At 39.0% G+C, this 23,301-nt stretch overlaps 1 protein-coding gene across 3 annotated transcripts in view; it reads right to left on the bottom strand.

Moving 5' to 3' along the window:
• Positions 1–23,301, bottom strand: part of LOC105428776 (uncharacterized) — a 297,052-nt gene that overhangs the window by 27,223 nt on the left and 246,528 nt on the right. For all 3 annotated transcript variants that reach the window (XM_089071693.1, XM_089071694.1, XM_089071695.1), the window contains exon 5: positions 18,305–18,447. In XM_089071693.1, the coding sequence (XP_088927819.1) occupies positions 18,305–18,447 (143 nt within the window). The remainder of the gene's footprint in view (positions 1–18,304; positions 18,448–23,301) is intronic.

The raw sequence follows: 23,301 nt of genomic DNA, 5'->3' as shown, positions 1-23,301 counted from the left end.
GATATGAGATATGTTAAAATGACGACACCTGCAATGTAAGTCGAGGACAAGTTCATGCCAAAGAAACATTCAAAGATGCTAATGGACATCTGCAATGCAAGCTGGAAGATACGCTAATCGTCTGTATATGTTGAAGCAAAGATTATCTAGTTTCTTCTGCATTCTTCAAATTATCATTATGTAGACATGTAACATTTCATTTGTATCAGTGGTACCACAGTTTGCATGACATTTGTCAAAGTTGACTATGGCTTATAATCAAAATATCCCATCAATCGTATTTTAAACTAATACAACGAACGTGATAAAGATCCTCAGAAATCATCCGTGACTGTTAACTTAGAATATTTGAATTTTAATAACAGTCCTCATCTCCCAATTTTACATCAATCATTAAAGTCGCCCTAAATCATTTTACCTTACATATTTTGCAATTCTGTTATATCGCAAAAGGAAATGTTCGTTCTTTAGGACAAGACAAGAATGCAGGAAAGAATAGAGGAAACGCATCGTTCAATGCAAATGAAACGGTGAGGTCGTGAAAAGAGAGCCATGGCCCTCCTCAAAATGTTTTACGTGGCACAGAACGTGTACGTCATAGATGTGTGCCGCATGCTGATCATATTTCATGCAAATTTCCCACCCTCACGTTCTCTTCGACAAGCCAGCTTCGGGCAGCAGTCAAGATATACCACCTTACCGCCATTCGCCATTCGCTATTTCGCGTTCACAAGAACTTTTCTACAAATACGAAAGCTTCAAGGTTCGCTCCGGCTAATTATGGGGGGTTATATCTTCTGCCACGAACGCACGAAATACGGGAATTCTCTCGCCACGTAAGAGAAAACGCAATTTCCATGGTTGTATTCGCCCCGTCGGTCTTCGCCCGTCTTTCTTCGCCGACCGCGATCTAATTTAATGATAATGAGAAAGAGAGAGAGCCGCCCGTGGTTTATTCCGATTTCATTGCGTGCGAAATGTGGCCATTCTTCCTCCTGTAGCGTGCCAACGCTCGTTGTCCTAACTCTTTCCGTCTCATTGGCATCGGTACTTATGCCACACGGTAAAATCTCCCCGACGTCACGAGTTTATTCTCGTTTCGTTTTATGGGTAATGATACGCATAATTAGTTTAATTAAACTTCGATCGTCTAAATTAATGTGCTTTCGTTTCACAAATTTCTATTCCGTTAAGTATAATGATGTATTCAGAATACACATAGATGTATTATTTTCTTATATCCTCTCAAAATTTCTAACAAATATAATAATAATTTACAAGTATCATAATTACATTAAAAAATTAAACACTATTAAATCGATTCTTGTAAGAATAATGTTAATTTATGATAATCACATCAATATATTCTTGATACAGAAAGAACTTTTCACATCAAAATTACATTTTTCTATTTCGACGATTATGCAAAAGAAGAAAAAAAAGCAAAGATTACATAAATTATAGCGAGAAACTATAGCCAGATTTGAAACAAATGCGTATCAGCAATCCAGAGTCGCAGTATCGGTGCAATATTTTTCACAGCACTAAACAAGAGTTAAGCTTCTTACAAAAAAAGGAGCAAATAAAAAATGCAAATCCTATGCGAATTTGGAAGATAGCCGACGATGGTCGCGCCCGCTAAGTCGTTCTTCGAGCTCAGCTATGTTTATGAATTGCGGGCAAACAGCTTTAATCCGAGGGAGAACCTTCGATAAGCGGCTTTCTCGAAATATCTTTTTGCATCGCCACCCTCGTTTGCGTACGCACGTAATCAACGGCGCGGCTGGTCGCGGCTGGTCGCCCGGCAAATCGATATCGTCGTACCGGTCTATGCGTGCACGCGATCGACACGGAGGCGTTCCAGCTTTGCACGCGATTCGATAATAAATTATCATCGCATTGAGCTCGTTGAAATAATTCCCACATGGCGACGAACTCCATCCTCCGCTGGCGATAATTCGGACAAGTCGAAACGAGGAAGGAAACGACGGGTGGCTTTTCGCAGTGACTACCGGGCCCGGCTCTCTCGTGATTCCGCCACCGCAATTTCTAAAGCCGTCCGGACATCGTGCCGGTATTTATGCGGTACGATGATCGTATATATGCGATTAGGTTTAATCCTTGCGTGTGGCGGAAATGCCGCGTCGCCGAGCAGCGGCGCGGCACGGCGCACTGCAGCGCGATCGTGCGCGCAGGAAGCGTAATATGAAATTTCGTTAGTGGCAATGAAAAGGAGCGTTTACGTCCTGCCTGAATTGGGTCGTTGTTTCGGAATAATGCTAAAGTCGTGCCTACGCGGTCGAATGATGGCGTACAATTGATACGCGGGATATGCGCCAACGTGAATTCGCGCGCTACCTTTTACGACTTGCAAGTCTGAAAAGCTATCACGGTAATCATACCAACGTGACGTAAATATCCGTTTGAAAATGGTATCGCATAAAACAAGGAGTAATCCCGGGCAAAACTCTTTTCAACCGTGCCGCTTATAGCTTCCGTTCTGTACTTCCGAAAAATTAAAATTCAACTGCGTATAAAAGAGAGGCAGGCGCTTTCCACTAAAATGTAGCTCACGGCGCACTAGGTTGAATTTCACGCTTCCAGTGTACATAATATATTAAAGTCTTTGCAAGAAAAACTCATTGTAATAATATAAAAATGTTTTCTGTGAAAATATGAAAAGTGATCTTCTCTCGTAACCACGTAACCGCATCGCGTTGATAAATATGACATCTGTAAAAGTTTATAGTCAAAGCGATTTTAAATAATTAAATCACAATATTGTAATTTGTATAATTTAAAAAACCTATTAACTTGTTGATGTTAAAATATAATTTTTCATATTTCATTTATATCTTTAATATTTATAAAAGGGTAGTATTCCGATTCAATATTCTGTATGCACATAAAATTAATTGGTTATTCGTCTCAAATTGCGATATATAGACATAAATAATGTGAAATGTAATGCTTCTATATTGCAGCAATGTTCTCGCATTCGTAAGAAGAAACCAGTTAATTTAATAAAAGAGAATGCGGCAGATATCGCATAAATCAGAAAGCGCTAAAGATTCAAGCTCGAGATGATACATAATGCGAAGACAAAACTTCGTCTGAAGACATAACGAGAATCTTCTCTGTCGTCCCGAAAGGCAAACGTCGATGTTTCTTGCCTTCAATTAGTGCTGCAAGATGGTACAACTTCAAGGAAGTTTGCGCGATATAATGCGACTGCGAGATAAAGCCCTATGCGACGATAAAATCCAATGCATGGTGGAAATATTTCGGTGAGAATACTGCGTGTTTGTCGTTTAACTATTAGCATTACGTACTGCAATTAAGAAGAGATGATTACTAGTTAAATAAGTTTCTCAAATTCATAAAAAAAATAATAAAGGCCTTATATTGATATATTCTGTGTATTAAAATATATATATATATATATATATATATATATATATATTATGCTGTATATATTAGTCTGTAAAGATATAAAAATAAATATATAATACTATTATGGTCAACATATTAAGCAAATAGTATTATTTAAAGAATATGTGTGTAATATTTTTTAAATATTTTATAATGGAAGATTCTCAAAAATTTTCAAAAAGTTAAAGCGCTAAAATAATATCATAGTATTAAAATTGTACTTGAATTTGTTGAATGTACACAACATTAATCCTCCACGAGATTTTTCATATCCGCTCAATTTTGTTTCTCTCGGAATAAAATAGTATGCGTGTGCGCGCGCTGATAAAATCAATATATTCAATACCAATTATCAATATAAAGCCAGAATATGATTATTCTAACTCTTTGAGAGAAATATATTTTTATATTAATTTAAATAGAAGAGATAAAAAAAGTAATAGATTTCTTGTAGAAAATTTAAATTTGATATTTGTTTAGAGAAAATATAAAAAGAGAATCGTATTGTATAATTTCAATGCTTCGATAATTAATATATCATTAATATATCATTTTCCTAAAATTAAATTCAAAAATTTAAATTAGCTAAGAAATGAATCGCTATGTCATTGTATAAATCAAGACTTTGCCATTATTTTTATTTCAAATGTTCCGCGTACACCGAGATATCAACAAAATATTATACTACGCTTGATCGAACAACCCGTCCGTTTTTAACGAGGAAACTTTTATGTAGTATATTCCGCGCTACGAAGGTGCATGTATGCCGACGTTGCTGAAGTAACTTCTGAACAAAGTTAACTACGGAGATATCATAATCACAAAGCACGCAATACTTATCACCCGAATGTATCGAGCGATATTGAGATACCTTAGGGCATTCTCCAACACGGACGGTCAAGTATAGAACTGATACTCTCTCTTCTCATGAGGAAGAAACTTAAAAACTTCTGAAAGGATCGCTAAACTAAGATAACGTCAGTTCTAAGCTGGTGTTATTAAAGAACGTCGACTCCAAAAAAAGATTTCAACGCCGCGATACGTATAATAGGAAAAAGCAAAATAGTAAGAGATAGAAAGGGAAAAGGTCTGAACAAATTGGAAGAGAGAGAGAGAGAGAGGAAGAAAATGAAAAGAGAAAGCGAGAGAAAAGATGTTGTTAAGGAAGCATGTATATGAAAAGTCTGTACCCAAGTGTCCCGGATCGCTAAAGAATCCGGCGAAGGTAGCGCGACAGAACAGGCGAGGTCGGTGGAGGACGGTGGGAAAGGACTGAAAAGGACCCGGTCAGGGACCCCGGGATGCGCGTGCACTGATATCTTGTTTAATTAAGCGAACTCCAAAGCGCGGCGTCTTGTCGTGGTAAGAAGCCGACCCATTGTGAAGCTTCAAAGCCTGCAGCAGCCGTTACTCGCCACCAGAGAGTAGAGAGGAGACTCACTCTTCTCCCACTCGCCTTGCACTTCTCTCTTTCTTCTCCTCTTCCACCTACTCCTTTTCATTCCTGCTTCCTCGTGGTCCTTCGACTTCGCACTAACAAACACCAACGAAATCCGCGTGTACCGATTTTATGTGCGCGCCGTGTCAACTTCTGGAGATCACGCGCAAGAAAAAAAGAAAGAGAGAACGAAAGAAAGCGTATACGTAGGTGTGTAGGTGTATATACGAACAGAACGAGAAGGACCAAAAATAAAGCACGAAAAAAGCATCGTCGAGAAGAGGGGCGTCGTGTCCCGTTCTAATTACGTGCCGCCACTGACTACATGCTGTTACCGTGGCTGCTGCAGCAACAGCACTGCAGGGCGCCGTCGTTCGCACAGTTAACGAAAAGCGCGAACACTAACGATTCGAAGTAGTTCAGATCCACGGGCGTCCCGCACTGAAGAATGAGGGGAAACGTCGATCTTGATCCGAAAGGTTGAAACATGTGAAAAGCAGCGGCAGATATATAATGATTTTCAACAGATATATATATATATATGTATTTGTCCGTGCATGTCACATTATCTTGTCCGATGTCGCGCTTTATCGCTGCTATTTCAAGAATGTCATTTAACTTTCACGTTAAATTTTAGGCAACTTTGCTTTATATTAAAATAAAATAATATTAAAAGTAAATTAATAAAAATAAATATGAAAATAAATATAAAATATAAATATAATAAAATAAATAAATTATAATATATATATATATATATATATATATATATAAAATATATATATATAAAATAAAGTATAATAAAATAAATATAAAAATATTAATAAAAATAATATTGAATTTTTATCTGTTCATCCGTTTATCGTGAACATTCTGCGTGATTTAAGATTGTATAGAGTAATAATGCATTTCAGATCGTTTTTATATGATGTATACAGATAAACTTGCTCCGCTTTAAATATCGTCTTCGTATAAGATTCAACGAGACGATAGCACTTAACAAATTAATGTTAGCATGTCGCGAATGGAAACTTCTGGCAGCTAATTAATGCAGACGCGGTACAAGAAGATGTCGTGGACGTCATATAAACCGTCTAGACAAGTTGAGACGATTGAACTTCAGAAAAGATCATGTATGCGATGTCGCATGAATGGAATCACTCGTGCGACTTTAACGAACCGCTGGCTGGTTCATGCGATGCATGCTGACAGAGAAACTTGGTGGGGTTGTTGATTCAGAGACAGACAGACGGAGAAGTGTGTACATCCTCACGCGTTTCTTGTAATTATTTCACCGACTACATGGATACATTCATTAATTGAAACGGCCAGAGAATCGTCAGGTCTTGTCTCGCTGAGTACATCAGTGCTCAGACAGGAAAATTGCAAAAGCCGTGACATTGAGACTTTTGTCGGCGCGAGACACGTCGACGGAGAAAGCTAGGTATGAAGAGGAGCTTTTCTGCGCGCGAGAATGATGTTCGAAAGGGTGGCGAGCGAGCGAAAGTTCAAGGGTGGCGACACGAGGGTGTCGCGCTACATCGATCGTACCTGAAACACCCACCTTTCGCTGTCGCGGTATGTTCATCTTCCTTTTCTTTTCCGAACCCTTTGGATCCGTCTCTTTTTTCTCGCTGGTGTTCGTCATCGGCCTTCGGCTCGTTGCGGGATTCTCTTTTAACACCCTTCGTACCCTTCGGCCGCGTAGTACACGTGCGCCCTTCACACGTGCGACACGCGTGTTTCATGCCGACGATCCCGTACGCGCTTTTACACCAGAACCCGATGACATCCAATTGTCCCGGGAATTACTGAATGAATAAGTTACACGGCAACTTTAACGCCGGCTAAAAAGCCCCATCAAGTTTAATTAATTTCTCGTGAAGTCAGCTTCTTGTTGATCCTGCTTGAAGGGGTCTTTCGTAATGGGTTCTTTTCTCGGACTTGTATTACGGCTTTCACGGTAATTAAAATGTACATCGTATGCTATATATCACATGCGACGCTAAATAATTACATAAAATTCATTGAAAAGTGTGCTGAACCGTTCCAAGAATATCTGCAGTCACGCAATAGCAATAAATATAATAAATTAAAAGCTTCTTGTCTAAATAATTAAAATAATTAAAAAAATTCGATCATAATCTCATAGTAAACGACAAACTATTATATAAACAAAATTTATATGTTGAAAAATAATATTGAATCAATATCGAATAGAACAGCAAATCGTAAGAAAGAGCATCTTATATGTAATTCTTATTAGATTACCTACCTACTAATTAATATTTATCATTTGTAATTAGATAATTGTTCGATTATGTGTTCGTATTCGGAAATCAACACGATTAATATGTAAAGATGAAGAAACCATAATACGTTTACGGCGCGGGAAAGTGAATTAGACCAGATGTAACCAAGGTGCCTTGAATCGCACACTATCGCGACCAATGAATATGAAACAGTCATTAGTGCGCCAATCCGGAATCACTTAGGTGCGCGCAGAGTGCCAGGCCAAAGAAGAGAGATGTAGAGAGAGAAAGAGAAAGAGAGAGAGAGAGAGAGAGAGAGAGAGAGAGAGAGAGAGAGAGAGAGAGAGAGAGAGAGAGAGAGAGAGAGAGACAAAGAGAAGCATTGAAGGTTGGTGCATTGAAATGCATTGCCTGCAGGCCGTCGGCGGGCAGTACTGGGCCGTATGGTGCCGCGCTCGCGGCATCTATCCCAGGAATACGATCACCCTCGAAATGGGAACGCGTATGTGAGCTTGGCGGCTCTCATGTCCCGGCGATAAGATCGACGCGACGTTCGCGCGTTTGTCGGCTTTATTGGTTGGTTGCGGACCACCGATAACGCAAGATTGCATTACGACCATAAAGTCGCGTATCTCACTGGTGTATCCGCGTAAAGCTCTATCGTCCGCGATGGCGACGCGCGCTCCCTTGGGCGGTTGGATGCTGGTCCGTGATGAGCGGATAGTGAGCGGCTGCCGGCTACAGCAGCACGTACCTGCCGGTTAAACAATTTCGCTTTACGATCGAAAAACGTCGCCTTAGGGGGAAGAGCGATCGACTCCTGAAACGAGGAACGTGCCCCTAGCCAGATGTGTCGCGCGCTGGCACACGAAATAAATCAGGCGATTGTGAATCGTGAAACTTGTCGATAGCGCTAATCTGTGGGAGAACGAGGAAATGGGAAATGTTAACGATATGCAGCAATTATATGAAATATCTTCGAAAAAAAGAGAAAAGGATTTTATGCTCAAACTACATTACGGACTTTGTCATTATCATTATACCTTATCCGTACTGCTTAGTTAATTAACGTAATAGTGTGTAAATCATAAATGAAATAAATAAGTATATTCAAAGATTTTTTTGTAATAAATTTTGTAATAAATTAGGAAGTAATACAATTTTTTAATATATATTGAGATTTGTAATAGAAATAATTTTAAATAAAGCCATTTTGCTATGAAATATTTGGTAATTCTCCTATTATCGCTTTTCCATGCATCTTCAGAGCAAAGATGTAAACAAAAATTAGGATAGAACGACTTTAATGTTTGTAGAACGTAAAATTATTAAAGAGACAGAATATGAAAATTGATTTTATGGAGCCATTCACAGTTTAATTCTTTAGACAAAGAATTGCCTCCCGAGTTGTTATTCTTCTGAACCATGCACCGGATAATTCAAACTCTCCATCGCTACCTCGGACTTTCAAATTTCCTGAGGATTTGCTTATGGAAACGCGTGGGCCGCAGGTCGATCGTGCCCCCGTTCGCTCTTTCCGACCCTCTTTTATCCCGAGGCTAATTCAAACGGGGGTGGTGCCTCGAGATGCATTACCGGTTAACCCTGGGCTGTCGTAGATCTACTTAACTGCGCCCGTAAGTTTTTCAAACTACCTCGTTGCCTTGGCCGCGGCATTGCAATGTGCCCGCTGTGTAAAGCGGTTCGACTTCCGGTCGATACGAACTTCCTACATATGCAGCTATCGAATCGTCCTAGAAGCTAAAATGATCAGGACTATATCTGTTTAAATATCGTGCGCATAAAAAAAACCGGTTCGAAAACGTTGCTAGAAAATCAGCTTAATTGTTCGCACTTCGCCCACGTTCGCGTACTTATGTAAGTAAGAGAACATTAGAGAGGAAGAAAAAGAAAAGAAAGCGTTTCGAGCGATTTGATCTTCGCTTCGCATTCTCTCTTTCACCGAACACTTTATATTCGTGGAAAATCAGCCTTAACGAAAGGCTGATATAATTCCCGTCGTAGAGCGTAGCCGCTCGGGCACTGTGTATAACCACCGGCGTTGTAAGTGCCGGGCAGGCTCAATGTCCCGGCATCGTGTCGACGATGTAAATGACGCCGTAATGCACTCAGCCAAGAGAGCCACGGTTGACGATACCGTTAGTAAGTAATACGCGCTGTCCCAGACAAAGTAGCCTTTACGGAAAGGACAGTTCTTGAACGTTGACAGAGATAAAAAGGGACCAAATCGAAAAGGAAAATTAAATTATTGTTAAAGTGTTAGTAAAGTTCAAGAAAGGAAGAAAGATTTAGCATACTTTTTATCTGGCTTCGCCATTCGCCCCTATAAATATATTTCTTCCGTTCCGCAATTATCCGATAGTAACACGTGAGATTCTGAAACTTTTCTCGTCATTCGCGAATGAGGTACATAAAACGAAGAAGAGAAATGAAAGGACCATCGCGCGCCTCACGACGATCGAGCTTTTAAGAGGATTCATCGCGGGAACGAAGCCGCAAGCGTGTTGCGCCACGTGACGCGACTTTTCGAGCCATCGCTGTGAGCGACGATGCACGCCCGAAATTAAATTAGGATGTCTGGCGGCCGCCGCCGCCGCCGTGCGAACCGGGTGAGAGTGGATTGGTTCACTGGAGGTGAGCGCAGGGATATATTTCTCGTGCGTGCCGGGAAGAGAGAAGGGGGTCTGTTAAGTTTACGACATGTATCGTATTATGGCTGATGTACTTCGGTTATTTCAATTGCGACGCCCTTTATTAGAAAAAAAAAAAAAAAAGATAAAAGTGTATCGCTGAATAAATGCGAACGTTTGTTATGATTTTAGGAGAAACGCACAGCTATCTTGTCTTGTAAAAAGAGTGTAAAATGGCCTACATACGTTCAATATTATTAATGCCAATACATTATGCAAGTATTCTTGATGTTAGTACAATATTGAACGCGGTATAGATGTTAAACGGTCAATATTATTGTGCGATGTAGATATCGATAATATTGATCCTGTGAGAGTTACATATCTCTCGTTTCAAAGTAGAAAAAATTGCAAAGGTAAAATAAAAAAGAATTTTAAAATCAATACGCTATTTCACGTGTTGAATATTTATGTACATTTATCTTTCGTATTATGGATACAATAAATCTTGTTTTATCTGTGTACTAATATTATTTGTATACTGCTTTTTTCCCTCTCTCTAATGTATGTTGATATTATATACTGTTGATATTACATACACATTAATTTATGTAAATATTATGTATTTTTTTTATTGATGAAAAAGATTTAAAAAATGATTTTTCTTTGAGATATTCAGTTTAATCCTATCTTTATTTGAATAAGGCTATTGTCGCAAAAGAAATACCTTCTTGATGCAATAGCTAAGGTCACGAGGTTAACAGCTGACTGTATTTCACGGCCCTACCAGCCTTAGTATTAGCATATAAAGCGAGGTGATTCGTCTTATTTACGTTTGCCAGCCTTCCTCCGTCGAATGTTTACAGGCACCACCGCGAATAATTATCCCGTTTAAGATTCTACTCTCTTTGATCGCCGCTGTTATTCTTAAAGAGAGCTTCTAGAGAACACTCGTGCATCTTAACCATGGAACCATTTTGTCTCTATGTACTTTATACAAATTTTGAAGACACAAAATTACAGATGATATATGTATCAGATACGATCAAAAGATTCACTTTCGAATTTGTCCCTCGTTTAGTATTGTTAGAATCACAATTTTTTAAAATTATAATAATTATGTGTGTGTATACATTTTAATCACATAGGCTATGTGGCCGCACACATTTAAAAGTTTTCCAACTAAATTGTAAATACCACTCTGAAGCTTTTATTAAAGAGAAGGAAGCACAATATTCTCTTTTCATACTGGAAGTAGATTGAAGTAGCTAGGAAGTAGCTTCTCGACTTAAACCATTTTAAATTTACATATCCTCGCCAGCGGCCTTTGTACATCGCCCGCTTGTTCATCGAGAGCTCGTTATCCGTTATAATAAAAAGCGCATTGCTCGGTGTTGCCTTTTTCCTTTTGGCGAGAAACGCGTGGCAAATCTCACGATTATAATCTCACGAATATTCGACATTCTCGTTCAAGAAAGAAGTAAACGAGATTCGAATGCCACTTTACGGACTCGTGATATATCTCGGGTGTATTTTCGTTAATGCGCCCGCTTTTCTGGTAATGCGCTCGTAGCATACATTTCGATGACACGATTTTCAGCGCTTTCGGACACGACGACGTCGCAACTGGGTTAACAGCGAGAGCACCGGGACGCACGGAAATGCGATAATACACACGCGTAGTCGCAGGATGTACCAGCGAATCAGCGCGAAAATACCGAAAATACCGCCGCGTGGATAGAATATAAATCCTGGAAATACTCGACATAAATTCTTCAAGTGTTGAGAAAAAGAGAAACTTAGTCGCTTCAGTTATTCGCAAAGATCTCTTGTGCTCTTTCGTGCACGTAACAAGTGCTCCTTACAGGATGAGAGGATAACACACATTGAGAGAAATAAATGTAGTTCCCGTAGAAATTTTTTTTCCTTCTGTAAATGTTATTTATACGTTTACCTATCTCAGAATTGAAGAAAAAAAAATACAACAATTAAAAGACAGAAGATACAAGTTATCCGCACGTTGGCGCTCACCTATCATACTTTGTTCCTTTTTAGAATATTATCCGTCTTGGTTAGAATGTAGTAACTTACGTGTTAAGCTTGAAATGCAATCTCCTGGAACGTGACCAGACTACCAGGTTAGATTTATGTTCACGTCAATCACGAAGCGCATATTAATTCTTGCCAGATCCAACATTGGATTTCCCTCCATCAAGCAAGACTACTCTCATGACTGAGTCTTTAATAACGGTTTCGGAAAGTCTTGACGTAGTCTTGTAGAACTTTTTTTTACGTCGTTAAAGTGTTATTTAATACTTTCATAATAAACGTTTCATTCGAAAGTAGAACCAAAACTGCACCTCAACCGTGTTGCATTTACGATATCCTGTTAAAATTTTATGACAATCCCGATATTAAACGTGATAAAATATATTAAATTTTTAATTCCCGAACAATAAGGTACAGTTTGATATTTTAGAATTTTGTAATATATATAAAACAAAAAATGTGCTCAGGTGTAATACAGCTAAAGAAAAGTTTTATGCTTTGTGAGGTTATTATCCGTGTAACGAGAATCGTATGAATTTTGATTGCGAGTAAGCTGATTGGGAGAAGATTAAAAACGCCACTGCTCCGATCCTGAGCAAACATCGCGCATATTCAAAGTACCGGGACGTCATCGGTCGCCGGAACGACCCATCAACCCTGCCAACTATAACGGCGCGAGCTCTCGGCGTTGCAGTTGCGGTCACGCGAATCGCTTGGCGAGCACACAAACAAGCGCGCGTTCGCGGTGAGTGCGCCATTAGATTCCCATCTGGGCACACTACTACCACTGACAGCAGTCAGGTCCAAACAAGACGAATGACGCGGTGCGGTCGGTCGCGCCGCGTCGACGTTGCAGTCGCGACGGGATGGAGGCACGTAGGATACGCGGATCGGCGCACGGGAGAAGCGGTTCATACGGTTGCTGACAGGCCGCGATATTCCATCTGGTGGAATCGTATCCTCGGAGAACTCGTCGGATATGGCTGGCTGACCCATCATAGTCGCGGGCAGCGATCGTTCCTGATAGCGATACTTGATCGTCCGGCCATCCTCCCCCCCTCTCTCTCTCTCTCTCTCTCTCTCTAACATCATCGCGGTCAGTAGAACCACCAGACACGGTGGTCCATGTCAAGAGGAACAAGAAGAGAGATATAGAGACAGAGAGAGAGAGAGAGGGGGGGAGGGAAGAGGGAGGGAAAGAGAGAAACAGAGAGGAGGCCGAAGAAGAGAGGACCGCGGCAAGAGAGATGATCAAAGCCCCGTCCGCATGTCAAATGGAGAGTCCGACCTCTCCGTTGCAGCGATGGCTGACCAACTCAGATGATCCTCCGCTACCGCTGAGTAACCTCTCGCTTCTAGCGAATCTCACTCAGTCTCTCTCCCTTTCCCTCTCTCTCTCGTTTCCTCTTTCTCTCGTTCTCTCTTTCTCCTTCGCCACCTCCGTCACCTCTGAAATCGTTGCGGCGAAGTGGAAACCGCAGTCTCGCTGCGGCTGTGACGACCCCCCGTGCACGACGTGTATCGGCCTCGCTTCGTGCCCGCCGGCATAATTCAATTTTCGTCACGGTGGATGCCGACGGTTCGTCTCGCCGCCGTTCGTCGTTCTTTCGTCTCCGAGTGCATCGACTCGCTGCCGCGGTTTAGTCCTGCGGCCTAGCCCAGTCGCGAGGAGACGATTCCGAGATGATTCCGAGGAGATCATTGCTCCTTGAAAGTGAGCGGCACGGCGGCCGGGCTACACCGAGGGCTCTCGAAAGAAAATTTCATTCCAAGTACTATCGACGTCCCGGCTTTTTCAGGGGGCGAGTTCCGCGGCAGGCGCGCGCGTTACAACGTGTACGCACGACGTATCTGTTGTACGTGGATAAAAGTGTGCAACGACGAGAGAATCGTACTTTTTTAAACTTTGTAATGTGAATAAAGACCTATTGATCTTTTTAAAGCCAAAGCTTCTTATTAAAATTGCTCCGTGTGCAACAAAAGGTGCCGACAAAATCGTATCATGCAATTCGCGTAAAAATTTTACGAGCGTCGATCTTGCGACAGAATGTAAAAATAAATGTTTTACAAATAAAGAAAGCATAGAACGCGTATTTTTTGCTTATTATTGTGAAATTCGGTGCACGCGAGCGAAACAATAAATACAAAGAATTTTTTAAACGCCAACTATGAGTATATCCATTAAGCGTATTTGCATATTTACATTATATCTTCATGTATAATTCACATAAAAATTTTCTACAGCATATATAATAGTTTATATAAATTCACAAAAATTTCAACTTTTTAAATTTCGCGTAAATTTTTCCAGAGTTATTTATATTTCATTACATACAATTCTGTTCATTTCTGTTTGACGTCTACGAATAATTTATTTTATTAAAGCTGGTAGCGTTTAATTTAAAACGCATAATAATTTACGCCGTTAAATAGTTACTCCTTATTTAAATACTCCTTAGTTAAGGAAGTATGAAAGCATTCACTCTCCTTAAATGTTCATTTGTATTTATACTTGGCCAGAAGATTGGGGAAAATGCAAGCTCACGAAAATATTTCTAGAAATGAGAAGTTGTGAAAAGTTACGACAGAAAACTGACTCTGTCATGCAATTTCTCAAGATTTAATTTCGAAATCGTTTATACATTCAACCGTTTATTATAAATAAAAGAATTGTTACGAGAACTTTGAAAAAAGATGAGGAAATCTAATTAAATTTTGCCATTATTTGTTTCGGCAACTTTCATGTTTACATAATAAACAGAAGCGCTCTCTCATACGATATTGTGAAAACTTCGCAAATTTCTCGCCACGTTTCTCTTCCGCTCTCGTGCACACGGGGGCGAAGAAGATAAAATCCATTTCCTCCGTGGTTCATGGATCCATACGAGTTCGTAGCGTCGCTGAAAAATACGCCGTTCACTTTATCGCCGAGCGTAACGCAAACACATTTTTTCGAATCGCATACGCATAAATTTACCTGCGCGGGTCAACGAGCTAACGTTCTCTGTTCGAAGATGCATTTACGCTCTAAATTCGGGTACTATCGCGATAGTGGACATATACACACAAACAGACAACACACACACATACACACACACACACACACACACACATACACACACAACTTGGCACATATGTATATATTTTAACCAAGCGTGGGAATCTCATTGCTGGCACTTGAAGGCTCGCCGGCTGCCCGCATTATGCACGGGTGCAAGCGCGTGCACACACATCGACGTTGGGGCTCGTGTACGCGGACGGAATACGCATACAGAGATCAAGAGCAACTCAACCTCGGCTTGTTTGCCGTTAATACACGTAAGCGACACTGCCGGCGTGTATCAGTATGCGTGTCTCCGGGAAATGTTCATTTACAGGAAACTTTTCATCCGATGCTCGGCGTTGGTTTATAATTTTAAGCTTTGTTTACCTTCGAGATTTATTTACAGAAATCGCATACATTCCAGGAAATGCATACGTATACGTATACATGTATAATATTAGAGAGATATTACACCGAAATTTACCGAAATTCTATAAAATTGATATAAAAAAGTTGCGCCGCGCGCGATTGTAATTTATCATTCTATCTCGAAATGTAATTTCAGCTATTTGCAAGTGCCGATGTAAAATGTACAGTTATAATCCCCTTTTTGTCAAATTTTCGATCCTGATTCATGCAAAAAGCAGATGATACTGATGATAATAGCTCTTTTATAAAAGCCGCATAAAATTAATACTGAAATAATTGCTTCGCGACATTTTGTCTGTAGCTGCAGCTTAAATCGAAATTGCATCCACATGCGAATTGAAATGTAAAATATTCACTTTCGTTATTTTACGCTTCTGCTATCCTATATGAATTTCGGGATCGATGACGAATGACGATAATTTAATTACGCTAATCGTGCCGCGGTGCAGCAAGCTGTATTAAAAGTAATACCTAAGTCAACGTAAATAATTACCGGGCTAAAATTTCATTAGAAGTAATACGAACTGCAGCTCTGCTGCTCCCCGAGCTTATTTCGCGATATTTCGGAATACGTATGTATATCGGACGACTAATCCTCGGATAAAATTAGATGCACCCGTGACGACGAACCACGTGGGATGCGAAGTCGTCGACGAAGGTTTAACAAATTGGCGACACATGGGAAATCTTAGGTGTCTTTACTTCTTCAGCAGCGCTTACAGATGCATGGAGCTTCTCTTTCTTTTTGCGTCGAAAATGTATAGTCTGAATTTCCCACGTGCCGCGGCACGTTATTTCCATTCTCTTCTCGCAACCACTTCAAATTTTAATGCTCGTATCTGCAGTATGAGCATGTAATGCTATGTAATTGCTATTAAATAATATCTCGATTCATTGCAAGTGTAAAAAATTTACACGCGTGGGCATAATTATTTTGATTACCTATATGAGAAGTAGAAGTCGACTATTGAAGATAATGATATCGCAATAATACATAAAGTAATCAGTGGTTTTGGCTATTTTTCAATCATTCACAAACTCGCAAAGTGGATCTCTTGTGGTAACAATCATAATTTATTACGACAGTTGCCCATTTGATGTTTAACAGAAAAAGAAAAAATTTAAAAAGAAAAATGTCACGATAAAGTCTAAAAAATCATTCTTCTTTGGTTGAATTCGAAAAAAATATACGATTGTCGTAATCATTTTTTAATTGCAATTTGTAGCATTGCCTTGTTATGAAAATCGTTTATCGAGAAAATGAATCGATGGATCGATAGAAGTGAAAATCAAAAAGTTGCTATATCGTGAATACGGTAAATCGATAATTATTATACGTATCACGCGCACTGCATGTGCATCATTCATCGCAAAATGGTTAACAGTAGCTTTTTTTTAATTGGATACATTTTCACGGAATACACGGATGGAAACGTTTTGTCGAGTAAAAGCGCATCACGAAAATAAACGGATTATAATTATAACTATCACTATCTTCATTGTTCAGATTAATGCGGAGACTCTGAATAGATATATTAGTTGATAAATGAAAATAAAATATAATGCTCGTTAAATTTAATTATAAATTAACACATGGAAATAAAAAGGTTGCGATGTATATGAGTCAGCAGATACGTTGAACAAATTTAACAATATATTCCACGAATTTGTTTCGAATGGTGTATTGGTCTCGTATTTAATAAAATATAATTTATATCTATAATGTATCTTTCGAGTATGTATATTATGATTCCAATTATTAATCTACGTTTTTATGAGGATACAATCGCGAGTCCATGCATTCCAATTTTATGTATCAATGATTTAAGTTATTAATAGATTTTTAAATGTAATCAGTTAATCTATATAAAATCAGATTAAAATAATAGATATAATTTTACATTATCAATAAATCAACAGATCGGTTATAATTCTTTTATTTATTATATTTTACAATAAAAAAAGTTAAAACAAATTCTGGAAATACAACTACTTTTTACACTTGAAATTTTTTTTCTTTCGGTAAGTATGGTATTGAAGACGGGAACAAGTTTTTAGAAATTCTAAAAAATATTCAAAAACTTAAAATCTAAAAACTTAATTTTTATATTCTTTCATGTATAGAAACATAACTTTAAAATCTTTGTATTAAATATTATATTGAATAATTGAGAGCTGTTGATGGTCACAGATAAAAGTTATTTTATCTTGTGTGTACGGTGCGCAGTAATTCACGGGACAGCTTAATAACGAAAAAACAAATTCCCATTAACGCGCACATTAAAGGTAAGCTCGTATTTGGCCATCGGATGGCGCAGTCTGGCGCAATTCGCGTGAAAAACGAGTGATACCGCGTCAGACGATGACTCTTCGCAGTGGCGAGAGGCGTGCTATTCAACGTACCAAAAAACAGCCGTGCATACTAAACTGGACGAAAACTCTTCCGAGTTCCGTCATTCGTGCAGCAGTTCGCTGTCGTGCTGGACGTGCTTAATGAAAACGCGAGCAACGATGGCAGCAACGATGGCGATGGAAATTACCTTGCGCGTATTCTCGTTCAGAAGCACGCGCGAGCTTCACGCATACGATAATGTCGCACGCAGTCACGCAATTACGTGACATTGATTTACGCGGACGAGCATACGATCCGCGAGACGGGATTAAATGTGCCGTTTCAACCGTTTCAAAAGCTATCTTTGCGCAACAAAACTTTCGAGACGATAGCCGTAAGATGACTAACCAAGCGTAATGAGGGCGAGCAATTTTATCTCGTTTGCCGTACATCTGATATGACAAATGCATTAATAAAACGAATTAAAGACTGCGAACGATTTCAAAAGTTATATACATAAAATGTATCATTCTCGTGAATGTGATATTTTATAATTTTTATAATAAAAGATTTATGATAATTCATGTTCTAAATTCAATAATATCGGTTTAATAAAATACTATCATTATATTTTTAGATATAATTTTTATTATTATATTGTGAGTGCCAATTACTTACTCTTTGAGGAACGCCCATCCTTGCACGACCGTGTCTTGGAGAGCCTTGCGCTTGTTGGCCTTGTTTTTCTTTTCTATGTGTCTTCAATCCTCGTAGCAACCTCGAAAACGTTGTTTTCTTCTTACTCGTGTTTTGTCCTTGTTCTGCAATGGAATGGGATAAATTATTAAAGGACAGATTTAAAACACAAATAATGGAATATTATATAAATTTAATACATAATAGAATTTCTGCTGGCAGAAGCGAATGTTTTCTCGATTATCACGCACAATAATTATTCATCGATCTCTATTTATTTATTTATTTATTTTAACCTCTCGCTTGATTTCATGTATATCAAAATCAAGAATTATCTTTTTGCAATTTAAATCGACCGATTTTACCAATATGTTTTACAACCATTCATTCGATCAAAATTTTAGAGTGTGATTGTTCAAGAGTGGAAAATCGTACGCGGAAATGAAAATTTATATTTTGATTATTTTACATTCCCATTTTCGAACAAACAGAATGAACAAAATTATATTTGACACAGTAGAGAAAATAAAAAAGATTTAGTCGAATATTACAATATCGGAATATCAGAGTATTTACCAGGATAAAACTTTTAATGTTTTTAATGTTTGCAAATATTTCACTTTTGTTTTGCAAATTATTTTGCACGAATTAAGATGTATGAAAGAATCAAGGCAAGAAATTGAAATACAAAAAAGCTTCCTTGACGATTTAAAATAATAAAATTAATTAATATGGATACTCATATGTGCATTATTTTTATTCTTCTTATTATTCGGGGATCTATCAATTTCATCTTTTTATTTTCAAATTATTTTCTAAAAATATGTTTTTTTTTTCATCAAAGCACTTATTATGTAATTATTTGCGATTCCAATCAGAATCGTGAGATTTTGACTCACAAGGTTTCAATTGGAATCGCAAATAGTTACATAATAAATGTCCTAGAAATTGTCTATGCAGAATCCTCATAAATTTCTCAACCCATAATTTTTTAGAAGAAATCGCAATTAGTTTCAAGAAGTTTTCTGTGCAAGATCCTCATAAAATTATTTTTGAAAAATGAAATAGGAACGATCTGACTTTTTCTATGTCAAACAGCGAATATAAGTACAAGTATAATTCATTTTTACATAAATTATATTTAGTTCGCTAAATAAATTTGTACAATTGATTTATTGATGAGATAGATATCAATTAATATAGACGATCTTTTATAAATATACGCTTGCACAATTAAACTTTCATGTTGATAACTATTGCAATTTAACTAGTTGCAATCACTCCTGACATCTTTTAATGACGGTAATTAATATTCGCGGATTAAATTGAAGAGAGTTTTAGTTATGCTATTTCAATGTGAAAAATAGCACAAGCTTTTCAAAATTCCCAATTTGAGTAGCAATGCCACGATCTAGTATCAATCTCACAAATCGAATGAATCAGGGTTATCCGCAACATCGCTATTCATTAATGGATAATTCAGGTATGCCGTTAGTTATCTAGTCGTTCCCTCATAATACCGATATATTGCGTTAGTGTCAACGCATCCGTTTATTAGCACTGTCATAGCATTGCCTAATTAGTAACCTTTACGACGCGAGTGCTAGGCGCGGAACAAATTAACGAGTTTTCAGTCGAACGACCATCATCAAAGTATTCCTAGATTTTCGAAAATTAATTATTACGTGTTATAGATAGAATAGATATTAACTAAAATTAGATAACTTTCCCAGATTTAATAATATTTATAAATTTAATTGATTTAATTTATATTTCGCGAATGCAGATAAATAAAATTGCTTTTTCAATGACATAAATAAATTATCTTTATTAAAATGTATTATGATATATATTAACATAAAAATCCTAATAAAATTATCCATTATCATTATTAATTACAAATTTTGCATTTGTTCACGGCGAAAACAATTTTTAATTTAAACAGTAACGGTGTCACATTATTATTTTTCTATAACATAGAAGTTGTTGAATTTCGCATTCCTGTTTTCCCGTTTTTCCAATTCTTCCAATTCTCCCTAAAATAAACATCTAATAAATTTTGTGCTTGTGTTATTCGGACAAACTCCTCATTTAAATTAAAGGTAAATGGGACGCGCGCGAAAAACATTTTGTAGGGAAACCAATAAAAGGTATTAACACTATTGAGATCGTTACTAAGCACCTAGTTATGCTGTGGCACGCGTAATTACAACGGTATCGTTAGCCGTACGATCCCGATAGCGATAGTATTACAAAATGGAGTTAATGCGCGGGCGACAAACTGAATTTTCCCCGAACAGGCGACAAAGTGTTTATCCGGTGGGTACTACTGGTTACGACATCCAAGTCGACATAACCAGTGATATCGTGATTTAATCAAGGGCCATCGTAAAGCAATAATTAATGCCGCGCTGTATCGATTTCGGGCGAAGCGACGCGTTAGGACAGTGTAACGTGTTAATTAGGAGGCCACGGCGAGAGTAGGGGGGGCGTTCCATTATGCATGCACGTATTTACGTAGAAAATTATTCGCGCGAGGAGGGAAACGAATTAACGTTGCGCCGCGTACAATTATTACGGCCCGCATTTTGCAACGAACGCGTCCGCAATAATGGCATCGTGTCGCCGCGCCGTACAAAAACTGCTTTGTGCAGTGACAAACATTAAACGAGACTCCAACTTCTTTAAATTGGCCCTCGCAGCTGCTGCTGGACTTAAGTCGGCCACTTTCAAATGGCCGCGCACTGAATTCATTACGTTAACACCCATACGATGCTAATCCTAATGTACTTTCGTTGCGCGAGATGCTAACGAATAATACTCAAACGAGGCAAATTTTTTTACATCAATTTTTTATCCGTTACACTTAATTCTGAGAGAAGCTAATTCACTCTCACGAAAATTGATTTGCTCCGGCTCTTACGGCCGCAATTAAAACGAGTTACAAGGATTTCCTGCTGCACCCAAGTGCATCTCCGTATGCGGGTTAACGGATCACCATGCGGCAGCATCCGTCTTCGGCCGGACGACAAAGGATTTCCTACCGAGCCGCAGGAAGTACCGGGGGCTAATTTCCGAAATCGAACCAGCTGCAACGACCGCGCGCTCACTCCCTCGCCTGCGCCGCGAGAAAGCGGGCGGGCACATCCATGAATTCCCCGGAAGCCACTATTATTCTAGAGAGGATCGTACGTATTTTACCCGCCGGTCGGCAGGCAGCGGCGCGCGGGGGCGAACGAGCAATATGGGCAAAGAATACAAGAGACTCGCGGGACCACGGGAGTTGGAATGTCGTCCCGTAATATCGGAAATATATCGCCCGGGCTGTAACCACAAGTCATGTTCAATCGAATGAATCGTATGGAATAAAAATAAACCTGCCTACACCGCGGAGACGGCGAAGGTCCAATACCCTCTCCGGCGGAGGCTGCGACGCGGGTTACGCGCGGGTGAACGGGAATGAACGCGGTGGAGGAAGAAATTCGAAGAAAAGGAAGATACCGAGAGAAGAGAGAGAGAGAGAGAGAGAGAGAGAGAGAGAGAGAGAGAGAGAGAGAGAGAGAGAGAGAAAGACCTGCCTGCTTCCCGGAGGGTAGGCGGCCTAAGAGAGACAGCGAGAGGAGGGAACAAGAGTGAGACAGGGGAACTCGAGGGGGATCGAACAAATGTTCCGGCGGCACATGCATCAAATCCTGAAGTTGCGTGAGAGATGGAGTCCCTGCTTGCTCAGCGACGAGCCGCGATAAAACGGCCGAGCCGAGCTCGCCCTCTTCATCGTCGCCGTCGCCGTCGCCGTCGACGACGCCCGTTTCGAGTCAAAACGAAGCATTCGATCGGTACTTAGACGTGCGCGTGCGTGAAGAAGAGGAACAAAAAGTGCTTAATATAACATCGACCTGTATGATAAGATTTTCGCTTGCTTAAAGTAAACGTCGTGAACCTATAAAAGTAAAGCTTTTACTTTAACTGCAATTTTATAAAATTATCCGGAACGTCACGATAATCGTTTGCGATGTGTTTTGCTTAAGCGATCAACATCGATCGACGTTTGCGCGCATCCATCTTTCCGATGTCGATACTAGCATTCCCATCGTAGAGGAAGTTCGACGTCAGGAGTAACAGCTGACGGGGGCTGTACGGAAAATTGAGACGAAAAGGAAACGAAAGGAAGATTCCAGGTAGGGAAGAAGATATGAAATTCCTACCCCTCGAGTATTTTTGTTACGAACATCGTTATCATTCTTAAATCACTTTCAATTACTGCGGCACGTTTTATAATTAGATTTTTCGTTGTTTTATAATAATACCTATATAATTAGTCAAACTTGTGTATAAAAAAGCAATAAATATGTAACCAATCTCAAATCTTTGTAATAGCTTTTATAACGAGAAAGAATACTTTATAAAAATGTAAATGATTTATAAAAAATTGTCAATAAATTACAATTTTTAAAAAATTAGTAATTATAAGTAAAATTTAAAATATGTATTGAAAATAAAGTCAGATTATATGAATAAAGATGTGTGATTTTATTATTTATTTCAAATAAAATTGTTGTTCAATAATTCAACCAATTTTTTAAAATGGAAAATCAAGAGACACAGTATGAAAAAATGTTTAATCAAAGCCAAAGGTGTGCGTTGGGTCATTTCTATTATCACACACTGATGTCTTCCGGATTAACCGTGATTGCGTGATGCCACCCAAGAATTACCTTCGCGCAAAGAACATAAACGCCTTCGTACGCCTTCGTACGCCGTTCCGGCAGCAAGAGATGCTGAGAGATAGAAATGAGAGAGGTGGTAGATGCAGAAGGGAGAGCAAAGTGAGACACGAGGAAAATAGCTGCACTGAAAGACAAATACGGCGCCAGACTCGGTTACGTTACAGCTGGCTGCATCCGCGCGCGACACTCTACGCCTGCCCTATGCCTGGATCTCGCCCTCCTATTCCTCTCCCGTTTTATAGAGGCCGCCGA

Source organism: Pogonomyrmex barbatus, unplaced genomic scaffold (genome assembly GCF_055798465.1).
Source record: "Pogonomyrmex barbatus isolate J1 unplaced genomic scaffold, ASM5579846v1 scaffold12, whole genome shotgun sequence".
Lineage (NCBI taxonomy): Eukaryota > Metazoa > Arthropoda > Insecta > Hymenoptera > Formicidae > Pogonomyrmex > Pogonomyrmex barbatus.
This window is presented reverse-complemented; position numbering and strand designations above follow the sequence as displayed.